This window comes from Papaver somniferum, chromosome 2 (assembly GCF_003573695.1).
Source record: "Papaver somniferum cultivar HN1 chromosome 2, ASM357369v1, whole genome shotgun sequence".
Lineage (NCBI taxonomy): Eukaryota > Viridiplantae > Streptophyta > Magnoliopsida > Ranunculales > Papaveraceae > Papaver > Papaver somniferum.
This window is the reverse complement of record NC_039359.1, coordinates 150897047-150921887: the sequence shown is the minus strand read 5'-3', so window position 1 is coordinate 150921887 and position 24841 is coordinate 150897047. Positions and strand designations below refer to the sequence as shown.

Sequence of the window (24841 nt, the reverse complement as noted above, 5' to 3'; positions counted from 1 at the left end):
CAGAAAACCCTAAGGTAATCCCCCAAATTCTCTTGTCCTAATTCGAGTGAAACCCATCTCAATTCAATCCCCCAGACTCTCAATTTCAACTTCTACATCTTCTCTAAACAATTCCACGAAGCCCTAATTTAACTTACCATCTCTGCTTCTTCCAAAGCTCAATCATTAGAAGTAACATAACCTTCAAGATCACCAAGGCTATCATCTGAATCATTAACTGCTCTTAATTTCTTTTCAAAAACAAAGAATCCTAACCCTACTTCTTTCTGTTTCATCACCTCGATCAGAACTAAATCAATCCCTTAACTCTCCTCCTTCACGATTCACCACCACATCAACACCTCCGTCTTCTAATCGCTTCATCAAAACTTCTCTCAATCAATCTCTCACAAACTCTCAGAATCGCTCGCAGAAGAACAGAAGAAGACGAAGATGAAGAAGAAAGAAGAAAGAAGAAGAAAATGGATACGAGTTTATCCTCTCGATTGGGTAGATAAGATCAAAGTTGGTTAACAGAACACTCCCCAAAAGGATAAGGGCATCCGGGTCGGCTAAATCAAAAACTGACTATTTTTCCCTTCACACGGTTCTGAAGATATCTTCTTCGTCTGGTATCCGAATGACACGTTCGTCCATTCTGCGTAACTTTTCGAGATCTATCGAGTGGTACTAATTTTGTATCTAGATCGTTGTTAGATTAATTCATATTATTTAACGTTCGTGTTAAACTAATCCAATTATTATTAGCTAATACGACCCTTGACTAGTCTAATAGTGTTGACGAGATTGAGGGTCTTTACAGGTATTTATTCGGTTAGTATGACTGATTCCCAAATATTTTCAATTGTGGTGTTCAAATTTGGGAGTCTAACATCTTCGAATTGAGGGTAAGAGGTGAAAAAGCGGGGGTCTAACAACCTCACCCAATATTTCGATTAGCAATCTGTATGGACTAACTCCAATATACTTTCTAGAGAATCAACTAGACAGTCAGAATCAATCTAGATAAAAGTATATCAAAGAGTTAATATGTCAATCTCTCGATTTGATTTATACTCAAGCAAATGGAAATCTGCGAGTCTTTATCAAATACTAGAGAGATATCTTGGATGGTACCAAAAACCAATACCCAAGTGTCAATCAATTTAAATCAATAACCAAAGGTTGGATATTCTATTGATTGATCTTAACGCACAACCTGTGATATTTCAATTATATAAAAAAATATAATGCGAAATAGAAATAACACAGACACCAGAAATTTTGTTAACGAGGAAACCGCAAACGCAGAAAAACCCTGGGACCTAGTCCATATTGAACACCATACTGTATTAAGACGCTACAGACACTAGCCTACTACAAACTAACTTCTGTCTGGAATGTAATTGAACCCTAATCAATATCACACTGATTCAAGGTACAGTTGCGCTCCTTACGTCTCTGATCCCAGCAGGACACTACGCACTTGATTCCCTTAGCTGATCTCACCCACAACCAAGAGTTTCTACGACCCAAAGTCGAAGACTTTAATAAACAAATCTGTATCACACATAAAAGTATACAATAATAGATAAATATGTCTCCCACAGATAAACCTATGAGGTTGTTCCATCTTTTGATAAAATCAAGGTGAACAAGAACTAATCGATAACCCGTACTTATATTCCCGAAGAACAGCCTAGAATTATCAATCACCTCACAATAATCTAAATCGTATGGTAGCGAAACTAGATATTACGGAATCATAAACGATGAGACGAAGATGTTTGTGATTTCTTTTTATCTTGCCCTATCGGAGATATAATCTCAATACAATTATTCAATTGAACTAGTACGATAGAAAATGGCAAGATCAGATCGCTCAACTACAAGAGAAGCAATTTCGTCTGGCTTCACAATCCCAATGGAGTCTTTAAGTCTTTAACCGACTGGGTCTCGAGAAGAAACCTACGGTTAAAGGAGAATCGACTCTAGCAAAACCAACTAGTATCACACATGAGGTGTGGGGATTAGTTTTTCCAGTTGCTAGATTATTTTTTAAATAAAATCCCAGATTTTCTTTCTCCTTTTCAATAAAAACCAACTCATAAATATATTATCTCTTTTACCTTCAAGATATGGAAACTTTCTGTATAATAGGCAAGAAGATATCTTTGCCTCGAATCTTTAAAATCTCCCATAAATTCCGTGAATCTGTTTCAAAATGAAGAAGGAGAGGGTGCTTCTATCCATTTTCTGCGTGCTTTTAAAAAGATTGGTGCTCTTATCTGAAATGAGGATGCCTTTAACACTTTTAAGCCAATTCTTCCAAAAACGTTTATTCCCCAAAAATACCTACAACACACAAAAAACATTGTAAATAAATACGAAATCGAGTGCCAACAATATATAGTATTGAGATCAATTTAAACACAAAAATGTGTCTATCACTAGATGTCTCCTTTATATAGTTGTCAAATCAGGGTTTGCAATCTAAGTTACCTTGGTAACAAACCATTCAATATTCACCGTTAGATGAAAAACCTGATTTATCCAAGCTAATATCTTTCAACCGTTAGATCGAAACTTAGCTTGTCACACATAAATGAAATGTATTTCATTTAGGTTTGAGTAACCGTACCTAAACGTGTACATTTGGTTGGTTCATAAATAGTTAACCAATGGTTATCCATATGAGCACTTTCATATTAACCGTATCTCATAACTAGTTCAAATGACTCATAAGAACTAGTTGAAGAGTTTTTCAATTGCTTAGGTCTTTATGCATAGACACAATTGAAACAAAATCGTCTTGGTTCACTTGAATCAATTCATGAACAATATAGGAACGGTTTGCAAAGATTGCATTCCTTATTGATTTATTGTTTAAGTTCATGAACTACCGATTTGAGAAATATAACCATCTTGGGTACGCGTACAGGTACGTGTACCATAGATACCGGATTTGAGTTTACAAACTCAACATAAATTTTTGGTCGAAAACTTTCGTGGGTACACATACGAGTGCGCACCAATGTGCGAACACTCTATATATTCTTATATCCATAGTTGGTTACGTAATCTCAACTCTACATTGAAACATTCTTCTATAATGTTATAACAATCGATATTCACGACTATCGTCATCACAGCTATTTTCACGATTGAAACGTCATCATGACTTTCGTCACGGGTAAAGATGAAAATGGTTAAAGCTATATCTTACCAACACATATTTCGAGAAAAAGATATGCGAGTAAACTCGGCTCGAAATAGCAAATATGTATGTATGAAAACTATCATACTTATATGACTTTTGTCTCAAGAGTAGGAGATAAAGTATATAGAATTTTGAGTGACAGATGAGTTCAAGTCTCCACATACCTTTTGGTCGGATGAAGTTTCACTGGTTCCTTGAGTAGTTCTTCGTCTTCGTAAGATAATCACCATGGAGTCTGGAGATCAACTATACTTAACTATCCGATAACAATCAAAGGTTTGAGCGAAGACCCTCTTGTTAGAGCATTGCTCGGTCGAACTCGCATGCGTTGCTATCTCAAGCATGTTTGTCAATATTAGTGATCAAAACTATATGTATTGATTTCTAGTTTACTTATAACTAAGTCTCGTTATCGTAACCCGTTCTACGATCATTATTGAATCTCCCGCCCTGATTGTCGTATCTCCTGGATGGATAATTATACGGGTAAAATCTGTCCCCATTCGGAACCACTCTTCATCTTTGCCTGATAATGCTACTTCTTTCGCAGTACTTTCTTTTGCAGATTTTCTTTGTTCCCCTTCTAACGTGCTTTCCACGTTGCCTGTTATTCGTGGTAAAAATGTCACACTTCCTCCTTTCGCGGCTATGACAGTTGTCACACTGGTTTCCATTTCTCTTTTTTTCTCTTCTAATGTGATGAACTCTTCTTGATACTCCCTGAGTTCTTGCATGTCCATTGAGTGTCTATGCCGGAATATCTCTATGTATAAGAGATCCGTGGCATATAAAGCTTTCACGAGCGCGAGGATTGGATGTTGCTCTGATACTTCTCCTGCTGACTCACTGCACATAGTTCTCCATCGAGTAACCAAACTTCGCAATCTCTCCCCTGGCATTTTATTTATACCAAATGCATTTTCAATGCCTGCCTTGGTTCAGTTTTTAGTTATGTAATTTCCCAAAAATATCTTTCGTAACTGTGTGAATGAAGTTACGGATCCTTTGCCACAGATTATCAAACCATATCATATCTTCTCCTGTCAAGCTCGCCGGAAAATACTTGCATAATACTGCTTGGTGTTGTTCCCATGACATTAATGTGAGGTTATTGGCTTTTCATGTGTTGTACCGCATTTCCCGTCTCATCAAAGATGCTGGAGAATACAGGTAAAGGACATTTGGCAGGAATAGGTGCTTGTAAAATTTCGCGTGAAAATGGCGATCTTTCTGCCTCTTCTATAGCTTCTGTCAACTTCATCTTTCCTACTCCCCTATTATTATTGTCCTTCATCGCGGCTCTAAGCTGTTCGAGTTGTTGTAGAATGGATTGATTTTCCGCGACCTGTTCCATCTCCCTATGTCTTGGTTCCACCATCATCTCCACTCCTCTTTGTTCTATCATGCTTCTTTCTATTGCTCTTCTAGTATCTCGCTCTAGATCTGTTTCTCTCCTACATTGTTGGCTTTCTCGTTCTGAGATGCTTCCTCTCCTTCCATCATATCTTTAAGATTCGTGTTCTAAGCTTTCTCTTCGTTCTCGGTTCCTTCTCCTTTCAGCTCGCTCTTGTAGCCTTCTTTCTTTATCGCAGATTATTTCTCTTTCTCTCTCTCTCTCACGCACTCCTAGCTGGTATTCTTCCCGGGTGTTTTGCATTTTATGTTCTCTTTTTCGCCTTGATGAACTCCTACTTTTCTGAGTTTCCGTTTCTCCAGTTTGAGTTTGTGCTTGTACTCCTTCGTTTAGACGATTGTTTTCTGCTGTGAGCAGGGCATTTTGTCGTGCCAAATTTGCTCGCTCTTCTGCTAACTCTCCATCCCTTGACCTACTTCGATCGAGCCCTTTCATCAGTTCTCTTTTTATTCTCCTATCTTGTGCGATACGCTCTCTTAACTGTTGAATGGTCAGGTTGTCTTCATTGCCTGGGTTTTCGCCCCTGTCCTGTATCGCCTGATCCTCTTCCTCCATTGTTTCGGTATTAGTTGTTTTCACAACACCTTTTTCGTAGATGATTCTTTCATCATTGTGGTTTTGCATTGTTGGGTTCTGAGAGACGGTGTTTTTATCTTGCTGGTTTGTTTCTATGATGGAGAGTAAGCTTCTTTCGGTTTCGTCATTCTTCAGCTCGTCTTTCTCCAGCAGCTGAGGTTTCTATAGCATCTCTCGCTCCTCTTCTGCTTGCTACTCTGTTGCTTCTTCTCGTGGCGATGACATGTCCAGCTCTTGAAGCTATTCGTACCATTTTACTAATGAAAGTTTTCGGTGAACTAGTGTTAACGAGTGTTTGGTGACCAGGAGAAATTCTTAAAAAAGGGGTTTTGGTAGGATGATTGAGATGTTTCCAGAAAGCTTTTAAGGGTAGAAAGAGAATTTTGACAACCTTTCCAAGTAAACAAACGTTTTTTTTTACTGCAACTTCATGATGACCTATATGAAGAAAATGTGTAGAAATGGATGATTTTTGAGACTTGATGATTTCTAGTTAACCACTTGCAGGTGAGGATGAATCCTCCCTATTTCTAGCACCAAAATGTAGTTGCGGAAAATCCCATAACTACACTTGTTGTAATGATAATAACACAAAATCTAAGTCATTTGGATAAACTCAAACATTAATGATATTATTCACCACTTTGACACTAGTATGATCTTCACAAACACTTTCTATTGAATATATGATGTTCTTACAAGAGATTCAAGGTGAGTTTTCATACAACAATGGAGAGGTACAAGATGAAAATAGATTACTAATCTTATTTCTCTCTTGTTGGTTTACTTTACTTACTCACTGAACTTTATCTCAACCTCTCTTTCCTCTCTATTATTTGAATCCTTATATAGACAAATATCTTAGTGGAAGACAGCCATGTTCACGAGCAAGATCTTTCACTGAGGGATTCTATCTCGGTTTGTCTTATTAGTCAGGCTTTTGAGAGTTGTCCCTATCTTATCGCGCCACTACTTTCTTCTTTGTGTATCTTCTGTTATGAGATGGTTGTCGCCTTATTCATGTCGTGCTACTCTTCTTCGTGCACTTCTTTCTAGTTCGCGGAATTATCCTTCGCCTTATTTCTTAATAGTCATTATCTTTTCGTGCTTAGGATTATTTTGGTTAGAGCGAAGTTATGATCTTGTCTTGTACGATATTTCTCCCCCACAACAAAGGAAAAGTAGGGAAGGTGCAGGTGTCGGTCCTGAATCCAAGGATGCATTCCTACATCTGTCCTCACAAACAGTAACAGATATGCTCATTCCCAGTTAAATTTTTTGTTTTTCAATGAAAAATATACCATCGTTTTTGTTTTATATTTTTCAATAGGAAAAAGAGGCGAACCTCATACATATGACGATCCAGTCAATTGAGTAGACTAGAGAAAGAATACATAGAAAAACAAAAACATGAACTTGAGAAATTTATAGAACATTAAAATTTGGAACATAATAAAGCTTCAGCCGAAGATGTTCAATTACAAGCCCGTAATTTTCTAATAATATTTTACTCCCTTCGTTCCTTTTTAATATGATGGTTTCTATAAATAAATGTTTCAAAAAATAGGCTGGTTTCCTAATTGGGAAAATCAAATGTTGCTTTAATTTTCTGGAACCACTTTTCTCTTAACTTCTTTTGATGACATGTGTCATGTAGGCCATTTCACTTTACTTCTTTTGCTGACAAGTGTCATGGGACCATTTCACTTCACTTCTTTTATTGACAAGTGTCATGAGGACCACTTTCAACGATTAGTTCTCTTAATTTCCTTAAATTTCTCTAAAAACAAAACCAGCCTATTAAAAAGCCTGGCTTGATTGGGGTATACCTAATGAGACAAAAGCCAGGTCATTTTGAAGTAAAACAGGCTACCCCTTAACCTTGTATTTTCTAATGGCTAATATATCCTTGTTTAATTAACACTAAAAATTCTGATCAGGTTAATTAATTGAGTTTAGATGAATTAATTAAGTAGATTAAAAAACTTATGAATTTAAGTTATCAAATTTTGTTTTTGATTGAACTCATGTGGGAAGATTTTTTATGAAAAAATTTGTTTTGAGAATTTTTTTTGCAACGGAAATGAAAACATACTACCCAAACACTTCTAAAAAGGGGATTGCAAAGATGATGTGTGAAATCATACTCAAAACTAAAGAAGAAATCAACACTTTCAGTTCTAAAACTATGAAAAGTCTGTAGGGTCGACGAATGAAGAACATGCCGACTATATCTGGACGGCGTGGTCTTCGGATGAGTAACATGCCGACTATATCCGGGCGGCAAGGTCGGTGAATGAAGAAGATGCCGACTTTATTATTTGTGACACACAGGAGACTATTGTAAATGTTTCACTAGTCGGCATCTTATTGATTTTTTACCTTGCCAGCTACCTTATAGTCGGCAAGGTCGACAAAAAATACCTTGTCGACTATAAGATTTTTGACATACAGAGAAAGGTGTTACAAATGCATAATTAGTCGGCAAGGTTTTAATTTCATAACCTTGCCGACTAAACTATAGTCGGCAAGGTATAAGGATGAAGACCGTGCCGACCCTGTAAATATTACTTTCAGAAACAAAACTCTTTGAAAAGTCGGCATGCTATTCATCTTATAACTTTGCCGACTAAAAATAAATATGAAAATTCGGCATGCTATTCATCCTATAAGCTTTCCGACCAAAAATAATTAAATATGAAAAGTCGGCATGCTCGACAAACAAATACCATGCCGACTGTGAAACTACAATTCAACAATTTCAAATTTTCTGATCTAATTTGTCATTCAAATAACAAAACAAAGTACTAGAATGAGTTTGAAATGATTAATCGACAATAAAAAATTTTATAATCGACGATATTTTTTCATTTGAAAACGATGAAATATAGAGTAGGAGAAAGGAATTCATCATTAGATTGATGATGAAGGAGAAGGAAAGAAATTAACAAAGTTTTGATCTAAAACCCAAAAGGGGTGGTTTTGGTTATTATTAGGAGAAGGGTAATTATGTAACTTTACACATATTAGACACTCCTTAACCCTCTATTATGGTTGGGAACAAAATGGATATACCCCAATTAATCTGGGTATACCCCAATTTGGCCGGGTCAAAAAGGAACGGAGAGAGTAATTTTTTGCATTACTTTTGATTTGTTTGTTGGATACTTTATTTTAGGAATTTATGAGTTTAACGAGATTTATCATAAGCTAAACATAGACGGTGCAAAACTAGTCAACTTACAACTCAGGATTACAGGCGTTTCATGCATCTGCCCCTTCCCGGCCCATCATTTATTTTCTTCTCATACGAGATTACAGCTGGTGCCTGGTAGAGATTCGTTCAACTTTTTTTTTTCTTTTTTTTTTTTTTTTAATTTATAAGAAAGGATTTTATTCGTTCAACTTAACAATTAAACACCAAAGATGCTATTTAACCAATTACAATTTAGCTCTTTTTGCGAAATTGGCCTGGCAATTATTACATAATCAAGATGCTATTTGGGCAAAATTGTTGAAAGGTAAATACTTTCCTCATAATGATTTGCAATTCTTCCCTCCACCGGAAACTAACAATTCAAGTTGGGTATGGCAGAGTATATGTGTTGGGCTTGAAATTGTTCTTAGAAATGCAAAATGGCAAGTAGGTAATGGTACTCGCATCAATATCTGGACTGCCAATGGATTCCTTCCATGCATACTGCAATTCAAGATTGGAGTGATCTGAATACAAGTAATATTCAATGGGTTTCGGAACTATTTGATCCTCTCACTCTGCAATGGAATATTCCGCTTCTTCGCCATTTATTTTCTGCAGACCAGATGAACTCTATTCTCACTATTCCTTTACAATTAGATCAGGAAGATAAGTTGGTCTGGCCTTTTACTAGTACTGGCATGTTTACAACTGCTTCAGCGTACAAGATGCTTTGTGAAAAGGATTTGCATATGGATATTTCAATGGGTTTATCTAAGCAATTTTGGTTAGCATTCTGGAAATTGAAAGTACCATACAAGTTTCAAATTTTTATGTGGAAAGGAATACATGATGCTATACCTGTGAAAGCTCGCATCTTTAGGCATCTGAATGCTGACGATAAAATATGTGTTCTGTGTAGTATGAATCAATCTGAAGATCTGGACCATTTGCTACTTCATTGCTCCTTCTCTCAAGCTATATGGAAGACTTTTTTCCTAATCAGTTCGTTTCCATTGTGCAGCATCCCTCGGTTCTCTCCTGGATTCAGACTTGGAAGCTTAAGGGTTCGAATATAACTATCAAACACACACCTCTAGTTGTACACTTAGCTCTCTGTATAATGCACTTCATTTGGAAACATAGATGTAGGGATGTTTTCAGCAATATAACACTCAATCATCGAACTTTCATACATCAGATAAACTCTTACAGGGCACAACATCATTTAGATACCTCATTTGTTGCTCATGATCATTATCATTTACAGAACTACATCTTACATCTGCCTTGGGTTCCTCCTCCTGTGCAGTTCTTAAAGATAAATGTTGATGCTTTATATAATTCTGAATCTTTGTTAGCTGGTATTGGTATTATAACTAGAAATTCTGCAGGGGCCTATGTCATGGGAAGAGGAACATTGAAAAGAGCTATAAATGTTGAGCAAGCTGAAGCCTGGGCTATGTTAAAAGCTATGCAAATAGCAGCTTCAAATGGCTGGTCTAATGTCATTTTTGAGACAGACAATCTGAGTATCAGTAACTTTTTACAGCATCAAACTAGTCTTTGTCAGTGGCAGTGTTTACCACTTCGTAGAAATTGTGTTAATATATGTAATAGTTACCCTATGTGGTCTTGTGAGTTTGTTTACAGGTCTTGTAATAAAGCTGCAGATGCTTTAGCAAAGGTAGCTCGAAAACAGAATTTATGTGGAAAGTGGTGGGGTTATCCACCTGACTTAGTAATTCCTTACACAAATAATGATGAAAGTAATATGTTTATGTAATATAAAGTTTGGCTTTCGTTAAAAAAAAAACACCAAAGACAATAACCACGTCGGGGTTAGTGAGTGGCTCGTTGTAGTCGTTGGACTCCATATTCCACTATGTTTATCATAATCAGGTTTTTAATGTTAATTAATCTAATTAGTCGAGTATAAGCTAAGGAATCTCATTTCATGTGCACAAGACTTGGAGTTTTCACATTATATGATGTCATATGAGCTAGTGATAACATAAGTACAAATTATCTATTAGCAATCTAATTTCTCTTCTTCTTTCGCCGGTGCCTGAGATACAAAACATGGAAGCAGCTGCAACAGCAACTATCTTATATGCCAGCAACTATGAAAACTGGAAACTTTGCATGCAAAACTACTTAAAACGTCAAGGTCTATGGAGTATCGTTGACGGAACTGAGTCTCAACCTCCGATACCTTCTCAGCCAGATGATGATGAATCGTTCAAAACTTGGATGTTGAAAAATTCTATGGCACTTCAGGTGATTAAGCTATCATGCGGAACAGAAATGCTTTCTCATATTACTTATGAAGATTCCGCTAAAGCAGCTTGGGAGAGGTTAGCAACAGCTAATTCTAATTTGGTACAACCTGCAAACGACACAAGTGGTAATCCAGCAATCACAGAACAAATTGACGAAGAAGGTACTGCCATCCATCTCTAATTATAGTCCTTTTGATTCGATTTGCAGGATTTAACTTATGCTGAAATTTTTATGTAGGATTTTTTTTTTTTTTTTTAGAGAACAATTATACTTTGCATGTCGCCCAATACAAAGCTCTAGCTAAAAATGACTGGAAAAGTGCAAAATTATACCTAGAAGACCGCCCGAATGCAGTGAGTGCAAGAATTACATCAACAGGAGATACAACTCTTCATATTGCTGCAAACTCCGGAAGTGTACATCTTGTGCAAAAATTAGTTGAGTTGATGCCAAAAGAAGCATTGGAAATAAAGAGTCATACTGGTTTCACTGCTCTTTCATTAACAGCAATAGAAGGATCCACAAAAATTGCAAAGCTCATGGTTGAAAAGAATAGCAATTTGTTACGAATTCAAAATAAATACAATCTCATTCCCCTTGCTGTATCTGCAATTAACGGCCATGAGGATTTAATGCGATATCTATACTCAGTGACCCCCAAGGAAGAATTAGATCCTAAAGCTGGTAAAAATGGTGCTGTTTTTCTGACATATGCAATTGAGGCTAATATATATGGTAAGGATTAAAGGTAATTCGTTGATTAGGAGTAGTACTTCATTGCAATAGGCTGTTGCGTCAATACTACATTTCTACAGATGTTGCTTTGGATGTACTGCAACTTTACCCCCAATTGGCGACTGCTCAAGATTCTGATGGAATGACTATCATCAGTGCATTAGCCAGAAAACCTTCGGCTTTTCCAAGTGGAAATCGACATGCATTTTGGCAGCAGTTCATCTACGCATGTTAGTCTCTCTTTATCTTTAAGTCTATTTTGGTACAAACCAGTGCAACTTCTCTGAAAAACAGTTAAAAGAAGGAAAAAATAATGTCTAACTTCATTTTGGAATAAATTTATGATGTGGCCGGTTGTCAGCCATTCCTGTGGAGCTTGACTATTTGTACCGGGATGTTATTGACAGAAGCCAGCACAATATACAAATAGGATCAGAGCCCAACGTGGAAAAATTCATCAAAGGTGATTTTCATATGAAAACATCTTATTTTATCGTCTTTTTTTTCCGCTCTTTCTTCACTTCAGGTCGTCTCGTGTTCACCACTGTATATTCATGGCTGAGATTTATGACTCATGGGGTGCATAATGATTGAAAATGTACTGGTTTCTGACATCTAACATCATTTCAGTTAGAGAATATGGACGGGTTTGGAAAGCTCTTGCACGACTAGGTATGTCTGATTAAAGGGAGTGCAAATTTCAACACTCACACATGAAATAATCACACCTAACCATTGTGATTCTATAGTTCCAGGTGTCAAACAAATATATGAAAAGAAGGTGATACATGTACAAGCCCTTGAGCTACTAAAAGTTATTTGTCCTCAGATTTCTAACCTGAATGTCCAGCAACTTAAGGACGCTAGAGTATACGATGCAATATTTGATACAACAAGTTTTGGGATTATTGAGTATTTCAAGGAGCTTATTAACTCAAATCCGCAGCTGCTATATAGTATATCGCACAACAAAGGTAGACTAGGATTATTTGGAGAAGCTGTTCTAGCTAGGCAATACAATATATATAACTTCATATCTCAGATGGGTGAAAAGAATGATTTGGCTAGTGTTATAGTCGACACTGGTAACAACCTGTTGCATTCTGCTGGATTTTTGGCACCTCCGTCTCAGCTTGAGAGAGTGTCCGGTGCTGCTTTACAAATGCAAAGGGAGATACAGTGGTCCTGGTATGACTGCTAACTTTGATTTTTGCCGTTTTTCTTTACTCATATGTATATTGATAATATAATCAATAAAACAAAAATATATGTAGGAGGTGGAGGAATTGGTGCAACCAAGATTTAGAGAGGCGATGAATAACGATGGTAAAAAACCTAGAGACGTGTTTAGAGAAGAACATAAAGCATTGGTTAAAGAAGGAGAAGCTTGGCTGAAAGAAACATCTCAAGCGTGTATGGTTGTTTCAACTCTCATTGCTACGGTCATGTTTGCAGCCGTTTTTACAGTACCAGGTGGGAACAATGGAGATACAGGAACGCCCATCTTCTCAAAAACAAGGACATTCTATATTTCTATGTCTTTATGATGCTGATGCAGTTACACTATTTGCTTCCTGTACTTCTGTTTTGATGTTCTTTGCAGTACTAACATCGCGTTATGGTGAAAGAGACTTTTTGAAGTCATTACCGCAAAAGTTGATTCTTGGTTTTGCTTCTCTCTTTGTCTCTATTGCGACTATGATGACAGCTTTTGGAGCAACCCTTGTTATTGTTCTTAATGGTACTGTTACTTGGGCTTACATTCCTGTGACCTTGTTGGCGAGTATCCCGGTCTTACTATTTGGTTTGTTACGGTTTCCTCTCTTTGTTGACATAGTCCTTTCGACTTATGGCCCTGGTATTTTTGTTAAGAAGAAATATAAGAACAAACAAGACTGAACGCTGAAGAAGAAAGAAGAGATTTTTCAGATGAGTGTGATTTATTAGTGTGATGTACACAAGATAGCTATATGTTCTTTTTTTCCTTTTCCTAAGAAAAAACAGATGCATTAAAACTGAAAGAAGGTTACAAATTTAGGTTTAGGAAGTGAGGATACTCATTATTCCAAGAACCTGTTACATTCAATTAATAATGTAAAACGTTTCTTTGCCACTTTGAAGAAGAAGAAACGCCAAATCTGGGCATAATAAGAACTTTTTCAAGAAGGGTGTGCATGCCAGTTTCTTTCCCTTCTTCTAAATTGATCACCCAAGCCCGTTACCATCTTAGTGGCGCGAGCCAGAATTTAATTTACTAGAGGGACTAAGGAGCAAATAATATAAAATATAGGGATATGGATACGGAAAAAGAAAAAAATAACAAAAAAAATAAACTAGATGGTCGCTGCCACGGTGGGACGGCTACGCGAGAGTATCACTTTTCCTGACATGGCACGAAAGTATCATTTTTCCTGATACGGCGTCAAAGTATCATTTTTCCTAAAACGGGGTGAAAGAATCACTTTTCATGAAACGACATAAACCAAAATATGATTGCATAATGTGTTATGCATCCTTTGTGGTGGTTTGCATAATGGCTATGCATTCAATTTTCGAAAATTGTGCCTAAACTGAAAGTATCACTTTTCTTGAAACGGAAGGAGTACATCGTTTTAGTAGTTGTAATGGAAAGTACGTTGATGCATAAACCAAAATATGGCTACATAAAGTATTATGTATCCTTTGTGGTGGTTTGCATAATGGATATACATTTAATTTTTGAAAATTGGGCCTAAAATGATAAACACCACCGAATTGTTGGTAATAACTCTAAATTTGATATTGTCGTTTGTACTCATTGCTTAAATTCTTTTAAAACCATTCCAACAAGATAAAATTTGTAAAATTTCAAAACACGGACTTTTAGATATGTTATATTAAAGTTTGGTTGTCAATTATATCCTTGAAAAAGTAGAATACATAAAGAGTTATAGTAATTCTAATAAAAGGGAGATGTAATTTGGAAATTTCCAGGGTATGACACCAAACCACCCAAATCCACTCTTTTTGTGTCAAATTGGAAGAAAAAAAAGTCATATCCCACATTGACACAAAGTCACCATATATAAAGTCCTCGTCCGCATCGCTCGGTCGGCCTAATAATAAGTATAATTTTATATTCTAAATTTGGTCTCGGGATGTGTGCAAATTTTAGACATGACATCAGGGTTCAAATGTGCACCCTTAGAGCTTCTCCATTGGTGGGTGTTTATTTCCTAGGTGGCAACACAAACAAGACATCCTCGTTCCATTTTTTCCTTAAGTTTAAGGAGGAAAAATAGTTCATCTTCAATGGTGTTGTTGTGATTTTTTATGAATTAAATGTAAATTTCATTTTTATTAATATTCAAATTTTATTAGAGCTAAAAATGGTTATTTAATATATAGAAATTAATTTAGTTAAGCAAAAGCTTACTAGGATATCTTGAAATTGTGAAGGTAAATGTCTAAAAACTTGACATTCACCTTGAAATGTCTAACAAAAATTAAGCCATGTCATCTCCACATTGATTTAAAAAATTGGGTCGGAGAAGGATTTTAGGAAAAATGAATGCCTATCCTATGTGAACTTAGACATTTATCTTAACATACATTCCGTTGGAGAAGATCTTACTATAACTATCACGTGGGTGACCTGGTCACAGCACACTCCATTCTTTATCATATTCACAGTTTAATCAACTATTCGACGTACCAGTTGATATTTGACTTTTCTGTTTTTTATGATTCATTTGCAGAAAAAAAAAGAATAGAAATTTTGGAGATATATAAGAACAAGGGATCATAAATATTTCCGTTACGAAGTTATAGAGAAAGATAAATAAGAGAAAGTCTTAAGAGAAATGGTGGAAGGTGTGCTTTTATTATAGGCGGGAGTGAATCGAACCTTAGTGATATTGAATCTATCGTCCGTAATATACTTTATGTCAAGGTTCATATATTAAATCGCTAGCGATGAAAAGTTTGTCATTGTCGCTCTCCCCATGACCGCTCAATAAAAACGCCACCTGGTATAGCAAATGAAAAAATGCGGTCTCTACGATGAGCACCGGCCTACTGTTCAATATTTTTGTTTGATACTGTTCTAACCTTCTATGGCCGGTCAGGCTAGTGAAGCGCCAAGATAGCGCGATACACATAGCCGGCCAAGTCAGTGCTCAACTAGGAAGGTGCAACACTGCATAAACTGTTAAGCGCTAAGATAGCGGGACCCAACAGGGCCAGTGAAACGCAAAGGCGGCACTACACTGTAAGGACATTGGACAAGTAATGAAGCTTATTGTCCGACACAATGAAGCTTCATTAAGGGAAAGGCAAGACAAGGCCAAGTTGAAAAATGTAACATGAGATGTTAGCATTAATGCATATCCATGGAATTGAATTGGCCCAAACTCAAGGATGATGCAAGAGTGTAGAATAGGTTGAGAGTAGGCCTATGCATTAGTTCAGGGTTGGACAAAGCTTGGACAGTGCGCACAAGCTAGTAATGCAAGAGCAGGCATTGCTATTGTCGAGCAAAATATACTAAGTGGAGCATATGACGCAGGAATAACCAGAAAGAGCTAAGAAAGTGGCTGAGATAATTGTAGTGCAATGTTGGTCATACATTGACTCATGCCAAGAAAAGTACAGGGTCATGTTGGATGAGTAACGGAGGAAGGCCAAGTTCAGTAACGTGCAAATAGCTCATGTGGCGGTTATGAGTTGGTTATTGGCTTCACAAGCGTGCCAAATATGTGAGACAAGGGAAAACAGTTATATATGAAGTTTATAGCCTAAAAGTTGTGTTCATAACTACTTGAGAACATGTGTTGAAGTATGGTTGGAGTTAAAGAAGAAATTGGCCAAGTTAGCACGGTTATTGGCGGTTATGGAACTGCCCTATGGGTCAGATGGTTGTCCCATGTATGTGTAGCTGTTGTGCACGGTTTGGGGGAATTAAATTTGTTGTATAAATGGTGCAACTATATATGAAATTCAGTAGGCTTACATAGGAGATTGTGAGACTCAAATTGAGAGAGTTTGGTGAAGGTTAAGGCTTGGTTCAAGAGGAACAAGTCTGTGTAAATCCCTAAATGGGAAAGTTTTGTACATCTTCCATTTGATGCAATAAAATGGATTGATTTTGTCATGTTCTTAGTGTTCTTGGTTTGATGATTGTGTTAGTGAATGTATGACAATATTTTAATGCTTTATGGTAAGCATTTGAGAAGAAAAGAGAAAGATAAGAAGGCTAAAGACTTACTCTTCAGAACTGTAAAGTTGGTCGTTTGCATTGGTAGAAACTTATAAGGCTGAAACAGTTGTGGGTGAAGCTTGATTCACTGAACCATGTTGTTGCTGAGTTACCAAGTCGCGCTGAAAATTTGCTAGGTGCATTTGCGGGTGTGGTAGTTCAGGTATCAGAGCTGTGTTTGGTACGCAGTTCAAGTGTATTTGTTGGATAATACATAGGTACTTCTTTCTCTCTTAAATTTTTTTTTCTGTGAACAACTAATTGGTGCATTGAATTTAGATAATTTGCATTAGAAATGGGTTCTAATAGCACTATGATCGACGAAGAATTACCGGGTACGTTTGATCAATTAAAGGAGTACGATGATCTTGGAAATATAACCATAGACATGAGTTTTAATGGCCTAGATATTCCTCTTGTTCTGAAGAAAATGGCAGGATAAAATTACTTGAAGGAAGAACATCATATTAGTTCAAAGAATTGGACGAAAGAGTAGGTGCAATCGAGGATAAGGTGTCTGATGCAGCCTTGTTGAATTACGAAACCAATGCTGAAGTGACTGAATTGAAGGGACAATTTAGTGACTTGAAGAACATACTCACAGGTCATGCGATGCTAATGACTGAGGAGATGGCAATCCTCGCAGGTTAATCAATGATAGCCTGTTTATAGGGAAAAACGTGAATGCATAAAACTTTATTCGATTCTCCGAGCCAAGAATTTATAGAAGTTCCAGAGATGATAAATTAAGAATTTCTTGTATGTTGTTGAGGCGTGTTGTGAATGAAATTGGATATGAAAAAATGGTAACTCTCGCATGCAATTACCCAGGTGGTGATGTCAAGGTTTGGTGAAGAACTATGCAGCAAGAAGATGAAGCTGATGGTTATGCCAATCATATGTCTTGGAATGACATGAAAGAAGGACTGAGATGTCAGTTTTGGCCGAGCAATGATGCTTAGTACGCAAGAAAAAGTTTATGCAAGCTAAAGATGGCGGGTACATCACAGGCCTATGATGAGAATTTCCTTGCATTGGTGCAAGAAAAGTGTGGCATGAGTGAAGAATATTAGATGTTCCACTTTTTGTCTGGTGCAAGTTCTTGGGTCATTGATGAACTCAAAAAACGCAAATTCAGAGTATCAAGATGGTTATTCAAGCGGTAAGAGATCTTACCGGTTGAACACAAACTGATGATGTGCAAAGTTGTGAAGGAAGGGAAAAAGGAAAGGAAAAATCTGTAGGCAGTAAGCGTAATCATGAGCCAAAGGAAGATGAACTATTCCCTTTATCCTAGAAGTATATGGGATGTTTCATTTGCAAAGGTTTACATTTATCTAAAAGTTGTCCACTTAAGGAGCAACTCAATGCATCAGTTGGGGATGATTATGGAAGTCATTTTATCAAGACTCGTGAAGGCCGGAGTGATGGTACGAGGAAGAGACCTCATAGCGAAGTTGTTGCTCACTTCGACAAAGGCAGAAACTAAGATAGGACAAGAAGGAGTGTTTCTATAAAATAAAACATGGTGTTTTCTGAGCTTGTTTGATGTAGCTTGGTTGTTTCAAACTCTGTCTATAGAGGTTAGTTGTACAAACTTCTATTTGAGTCTTCACGTTTGTATAGGCTTTGCTTGGGTGTAAGCAATTTTCTTTGTTAATGAAGTTTTAGCTTTCTAAAATGATCAGTGGATCAATCATGATCTTACTATGTGAGAGCAGTAATGAATGAAGGTATTTTATTTTATAAAGTCTTGCTTCTTTATTTACGATGTAAAGCTAGTTCATGGGGAAGTGCTGCAGTAACATACTTAGCTTAACGTATGCAAAAGTGGGACAAGGTGAAGGCTAATAGGGAAAGCATTGGACAAGGACCCTAGTTGATGCAAAAATGATATTGCTATTTGGGGAGCGACAATGCAAGCAATGCAGCAAAAAAGGAATCATTCAATTAGCTAACATGGGTTAGGTAAAACACATGTCCTAGATAAAAGCACACTCTTTCCATATGAAATAAAGTAATGCAATTCAAAGAAATAGTTGGAGACATATTTACTTTGAAGGCATGGCGTATGGACAGCTAAAAGGTTAGCCATCTTATGTCCAAAAGTTGGTTAGGTGGGCTGTGCTACTCAATAGTTTTGCTTTAGAGAGTTAGGAAAAGCAAACTCGCATGTTTCTGATTCAGGTATGCAAAATGGCCTAAGTATAAATAGTTTATGCATAGTGGTCACATTTATAGAAATGAGTTCTTGAATGATTCTTGCATAATCAGAACTTGCGAGGCATGAATTGTTAAATTCGAGTATCTTATGCAAAGGGAACCTCTATGCACTTTGTGACGTGCTGAACGGAGGGCATGGAGAACAACATTCCAAGGCAGATGCCAGCAAAATTAATTAAATGAAAGCCAAGTCGTTTATAAGTCATTGTCATGTTGAGTTAGAAGCAAAATAAAAAGACGGGAGGCGAAAGTCTATGGAAATGATCGTAGTGATCAGTTGGAGAAAAATCATTTCGTGCGTACACTTAGGCGTGAATAATTCACATGGAATTTAGGCCTAGATTCAAGGGAACTGGCTACGAAGAATTTCAAGTTTTCATTTGGGTATTGATGCATGATTTGAGTGACAATTGAAGCGTAGTGCACGACGTTGAGAAGTGGCTCTAAGTGTATGAGATCAATAACAAGCCAGTATAGCTAAGTGGTGTTGATGTTAATGCATGGAAGTTTGCTAAGGGTGATTTGCAAAAGCAAACTAATATTTCTAAATTTCATATGGGTTTCTGAAAGTGCATGCAGCAAAGATAAGACAATTATAATGTTTATACTGGGTCGCGTTCAACGAGTATGTTGAACGAATTAGGTGGGGGAGGTCTAGGATCGGTCAGGCTAGTGAAGCGCCAAAATGGCGCGATTCAGCATAGCCGGCCAAGTCAGTGCTCAGCCAAGATGGTGCAACACTGCATAGACTGTTAAGGGCTAAGATAACGGGACCCTACAGTGCCAGTGAAACACAAAGGTGGCACTACACCGCAAGGACATTGTCTAAGTAACGAAGCTTATTAGCCGATATAATGAAGCTTCATTAAGGGAAATGAAATATAAGACCAGGTTGATAAATGCAACATGTGATGTTAGCATTAAGGCATATCCATGGAATTGAGATGGCCCAAACTCAAGGATGATGCATGAGTGTAGCACTGGCCGAGAGTTGGCCTATGCATTAGTTCAAGGTTTTCCAAAGCTTGGATAGTGGAAACAAGCTAGTAATGTAAGAGTAGGCATTGCTATTGCCGAGAAAAATTGGATAGGTGAAGCATCTGACACAGGAATAACCAAAAACTGCTAAGAAAATGGTCGAGATAATTGTAGTGCAATGTTGGTGTACATTGGCTTAGGCCAAGAATAGTACAGGGACATGTTGGCTAAGTATTGGAGGAAGTCCAAGTTCAGTAACGCGCAAATATGGCTCAGGTGAGAGTTTGAGTTGGTTATTGGCTTCACAAGCGTGTCAAAGGTGTGAGACAATGAAGAACGGTTATAGAGGAAGTTTATATCCTAAAAGGTGTGTTCATAACTGCTTGAGAATAGGTGTTGAAGGATGGTTCGAGTTAGAGAAAGAAACTGGTCAAGTTGGCACAATTATTCGCGGTTATGGAACTTCCCTATGGGACAGATGGCTGCCACATGCGTGTGCAGCTGTTGTGCATGGTTTTTGTCCATTAAAGTTGTTGTATAAATAGTGCAAAGGCATAGGAGAATATGGGATTCAAACTGAGAGAATTTTGGTGAAGGTTAAGGTTAAGGCTTGCTTCTGTGTAAGTCTCTAAGTTGGCAAGTTTTGTATATCTTCCCTTTGATGCAATAAAATGGATTGATTTTTTCATGTTCTAAGTGTTCTTGGTTGGCTTATTGTGTTAGTGAATGTATGACAATATTTCAATGCTTTATGGTAAGTATTTGAGAAGAAAAGAGAAAGATAACAAGGCTAAAAACTTCTTCTTCAGAACTGTAAAGTTGGCTGTTTGCATTGGTACAAGCTTATAAGTCTGAAATTATTATAGATGAAGTTTGATTCACTGAACCACATTGTAGCCGGGTTACAATCGCCGCACAAATTTTTTGCTAGGTGCATTTGCGGTTTTTTTAACAAGCTCGGAGTGGACTGATCATTGGGAATAAAATGATTGGGCTGGGTAGTTTCGGAAGTCTCTATGTTAAGCCAGCCCTTGTCTAAGTAGAAGAGGGATTCCCAAATTGGAAGTCTGAAGCTTTTGATCGCGAAAAACAGAAATGGAAGCACAACCACCTCCACCACCACCATCACAGCCGCTACCGCCGCCGCCGCTAAATCAATCAATCATGCAAAACGTAATCACAGTTCTGACCTCTGGCAAACCCTCTTCTTCTTTTCAAACTCAAGAACAACAACTGATCCAATACATACCAGACCTAAACCCATCTTCCATCCCATCAATACTATCTTCACCACCACTCTCATCAAAACCCACAACTCTTCTCTCATTCTTCAAATGGTGTCAACACCATCTTCCAGATTTCACAAAACCCATAAACACTCTTCCATCACTTCTCCTCATTCTTCCTCCACTCATTCGTTTCAGAAAACTCCCAGAAGTCAAATCATTACTTGTTTCATTCATTTCTAAAGATAAATCTAATCATCTCCTACTCAATTCTATGATTCACCCATCAAAATCTAATCTTGTTCCACCTCCTTGTGTATCTCTTTTGGATACTGCAATTGGAGCTTATGTGCAGGAGAATGAACCAGACATTGCACTTCAAGTGTTTGATAAAATGAAAACGGATGGGCATTGTCCGAATCTTCGGACTTGTAATACTCTGCTTGCTTCTTTGGTAAGTAAGAATTCCTCAATTTCAATTTGTGAAAGTGTTTTTAGAGAGGCTGTTAAACTTGGGGTTGTTCCAGATACATTTACTTGTAATATCATGATTAAAGGGTATTGCTCGAAATCTAAGCTTCAGGATGCAATGGAGTTGAAAATGAGGATGGGTGATGAATTTGGGTGTTGTCCTGATAATGTGACATATAATACGATATTAAGTGCTTATTGTGAAAAGGGTTTATTAATTGAGGCTAGAGATTTGCTTTTTGATATGAAGGCGAAAGGATTGTCGCCTGATAGGTGTACGTTGAATACTTTGATAAGTGGGTTTTGTGGGATTGGGTGGATGAAGGATGCGGCAGATACTGTTGATTTGATGATAAGGGGTAATCTTGCGCCGGATGAGTTTACATATAATACGTTGATAAGTGGGTTATGTAAGGAGGGTAAGATTGACAAGGCATTTAGGGTTCTTGATCAGATGGAGAGTATGAAATTCACACCTGATGTGGTTACTTATTGTTCGTTAATCAAAGGATGTTTCAAGTGGAGGACGAGCTCTGAAGCAATCAAACTTTTTGAAGAAATGGGCAACAAGGGTGTGAAGCCAAATGTATTTACCCATAATATTATTGTTCAAGGGTTGTGTAGAGAAGAGAAATTGGAGGAAGCGAGGGAGTGGGTTAGGAAGATGGAAGAAAGTGGGGTTTCTCCGGATTGTGTTACTTACAATACTTTGATTAATGGGTACAGTAAAGCAGGGGATATATGGGAAGCCTATGGCGTAATCGATGAGATGCTTCTGCAAGGATTGAAGCTGGATATTTTTACTCTCAACATTGTTCTCCGCATACTATGTAATGAGGGAAAACTTAAAGAGGCCTATGAGTTGATTTATCGTGCCCCGGAGAAGGGTTATGATCTTGATGAGGTTAGCTATGGTACAGTAATCAAGGGCTACTTCAAGGGAAACGATGTGGATCGCGCGTTGAAGCTTTGGGATGAGATGAAGAAGAAAGAGATCCTTCCTGGTGTTGTGACCTACAATGTAGTTATTGGAGGGCTTTGCAAGGCGGGCAAGACTGAAGAAGCGGTAACCAAATTAAATGAACTACTAGACGGTGGATTAGTTCCTGATGAAGTTACATACAGCACATTGATTCATGGGTACTGCAAAGGAGAAGATGTAGAGAAAGCACTTCAGTTCTACTTCAAAATGGTCAGTGGGTCGTTCAAGACTGATCTCAGTACATTTAACATGCTTCTTCACGGACTATGCAAAGCAGAGAAAGTAGACAAGGCTATTAAGCTCTTTCATGCTTGGTTTACGAAAGAGAAAGTTGTTGATGCCATCACCTATAATACACTGATTGTGGGACTTTGCAGAGGAGGCAAAATTGAAGATATGTTGGATTTTCTTTCGGAAATGGAGGAGAAGAAATTAGGACCTGATGGGTATACTTACAAAGGTATTGCACGTACGCTCGTAGAATATGGCCGAACTGATGAAGCTCTAGATTGTTTATCCAAGATCAATGAAACTGGAAAAATACCTTTTCTAGCTTGTTTTGCTGCTCTGGAGGAAACCATCTCCCAAGGACTGCAGAAAGAGAATTATCAAGTAGTAGGTGCTTGTGACTCAGTAGATCAGGATTGTTCCAGTGATACAACACGTTCAGAGCACATCGATGAGCTGTGTAAAGAAGGGGATTTTAAAGAAGCTAACTGCATTTTGGAAGAAGTGACCATCTATGAGCCATCTAGAGAAGGGAAGTTGAAAGACGCTAACTGTGTTTTGGAAGAAATGACCAACAAGGTGTTAAGCTCGTAATCCACCTATATCACCTTTATTAATGGACAGGATAATCTGGAGGAGGTAAACACATCAAAAGTAGCGATATAAATGTTTAAGCTGTTGATGACTTGCTTCGATGTAGCAATACAAATGCCTAAGCTATTGAAGAGCTGCTTCCATATTCTTGCTGTTTCACCATAACCCCATGTTGCTGTGGAGGAATAATGTGAAATAGGAACTCAATAGGAAGTTTATAACGGGATTCTCTTTTTCTTGCAAAGATTTATCAAGTAGGTTCTGAGCTCACGATCTATGAAGATTTCAGGTGAATTCCGTTTTTCTTTTTCTTGTGAGATTACTAGGTTGCTGCTAATTATTGTGAAATAATCATGATGATGGTAATAGATTCTAGCAACCGCATGCAGTAGATTTTCTTACAATATTTGTTGATTCAGTGGAATGAAATTGGTTACTAGTGATGGTATAACATCTATTATTGTAACAAGATTAGTATTTCTTAACATTCTTCCCTTATTTCTTTTGAGTTTAGGATAGCTATGCACCAAGCCTTTATGATATAATGCAGTTGATAATTTGGATATAGATCTTAGAATATAATCTGCGTCACATGACTTTTTGAGTAGCCTGTTGACTGCGAAGTCTCATGTAAGCATCAAACTAACTAGGTTGTTACAAGCTGTACTGTTACTTCTGTGGGTTACGCCTGACGCATGCAACAAGATCAGTGATAGTCTGTCTCTTTCTTCTTCAACCGATCTTTCAAAATGTTCACCAAAATGATGAACTTCGTGTAGAATCGGTTGACGTAAACATTGATATCCACTAATTCTAGTTAATTCCGGAAAAGCAGATTTAAAAATGGATCATGAAAATAAATCGTTAAGTTCTTTCATTAAAATCGAAAGAAAACTTATGTTTCCAATCGATCAGAAATTTTTGATAAAGAAAAAGATTCATGTTTTGACAATCACAAGCATCCGCTAATAATCTAACACTATGATTTCATTAGTAAAAATTCCACCGCCACACTCGCTTCAAAGATATAGCAATTAAGTACAAGTTCATTTAAGAACTCTCTCCCATTTGATGTCATTCCCAAGAGAACAATATGAGTAACCTCGCTTTATAAAAAAGAATGATTCTTGTTGGACATTAACAAATCACATGGATTTGTATCCGAAAATCGTATTAAAATAATCTCTATGCTAAGTTACGGACAAAAAGATAATTTTTGATCTATACGACTCAACATAAGAAAATCTTATGGAGTGAATCAAACAGTAAAAACACAAAAGTGTGATCACGAGTAGATCAATAATGCGAGAAAATTCTCAAAGAGTTTGTTCTATTTTCCTTTTATAAAAACATAATAGATTTAACTTCTGAACAGATATCAAATATCAGCTTGATTCACGAAAAAACGTAAAGGCGCGTATACTTCGTAAGATTTTTGCAATAATCAAATCAATAATGATTACAAATTGCAAGTTGATCTTCCAACAACTCTAGAATTTA

General features: G+C 37.2%; 1 protein-coding gene and 1 pseudogene across 1 annotated transcript; both read left to right on the top strand.

The window, feature by feature from the left end:
• The first annotated feature begins 10467 nt into the window (after window positions 1-10467).
• LOC113352243 lies at window positions 10468-13302 on the top strand (annotated as a pseudogene).
• A 7611-nt stretch (window positions 13303-20913) lies between these two features.
• LOC113349450 (pentatricopeptide repeat-containing protein At2g16880-like) lies at window positions 20914-23826 on the top strand. Its single transcript, XM_026593426.1, has one exon. It carries the CDS (start codon window positions 20936-20938, stop codon window positions 23339-23341), a length of 2406 nt encoding a protein of 801 aa, XP_026449211.1. The 5' UTR covers window positions 20914-20935; the 3' UTR covers window positions 23342-23826.
• Window positions 23827-24841: the final 1015 nt, after the last annotated feature.

Coding starts and splice junctions, on each gene's coding strand:
- LOC113349450 (XM_026593426.1), top strand. CDS start 20,936: ATGGAAGCACAACCACCTCCACCACCACCATCACAGCCGCTACCGCCG.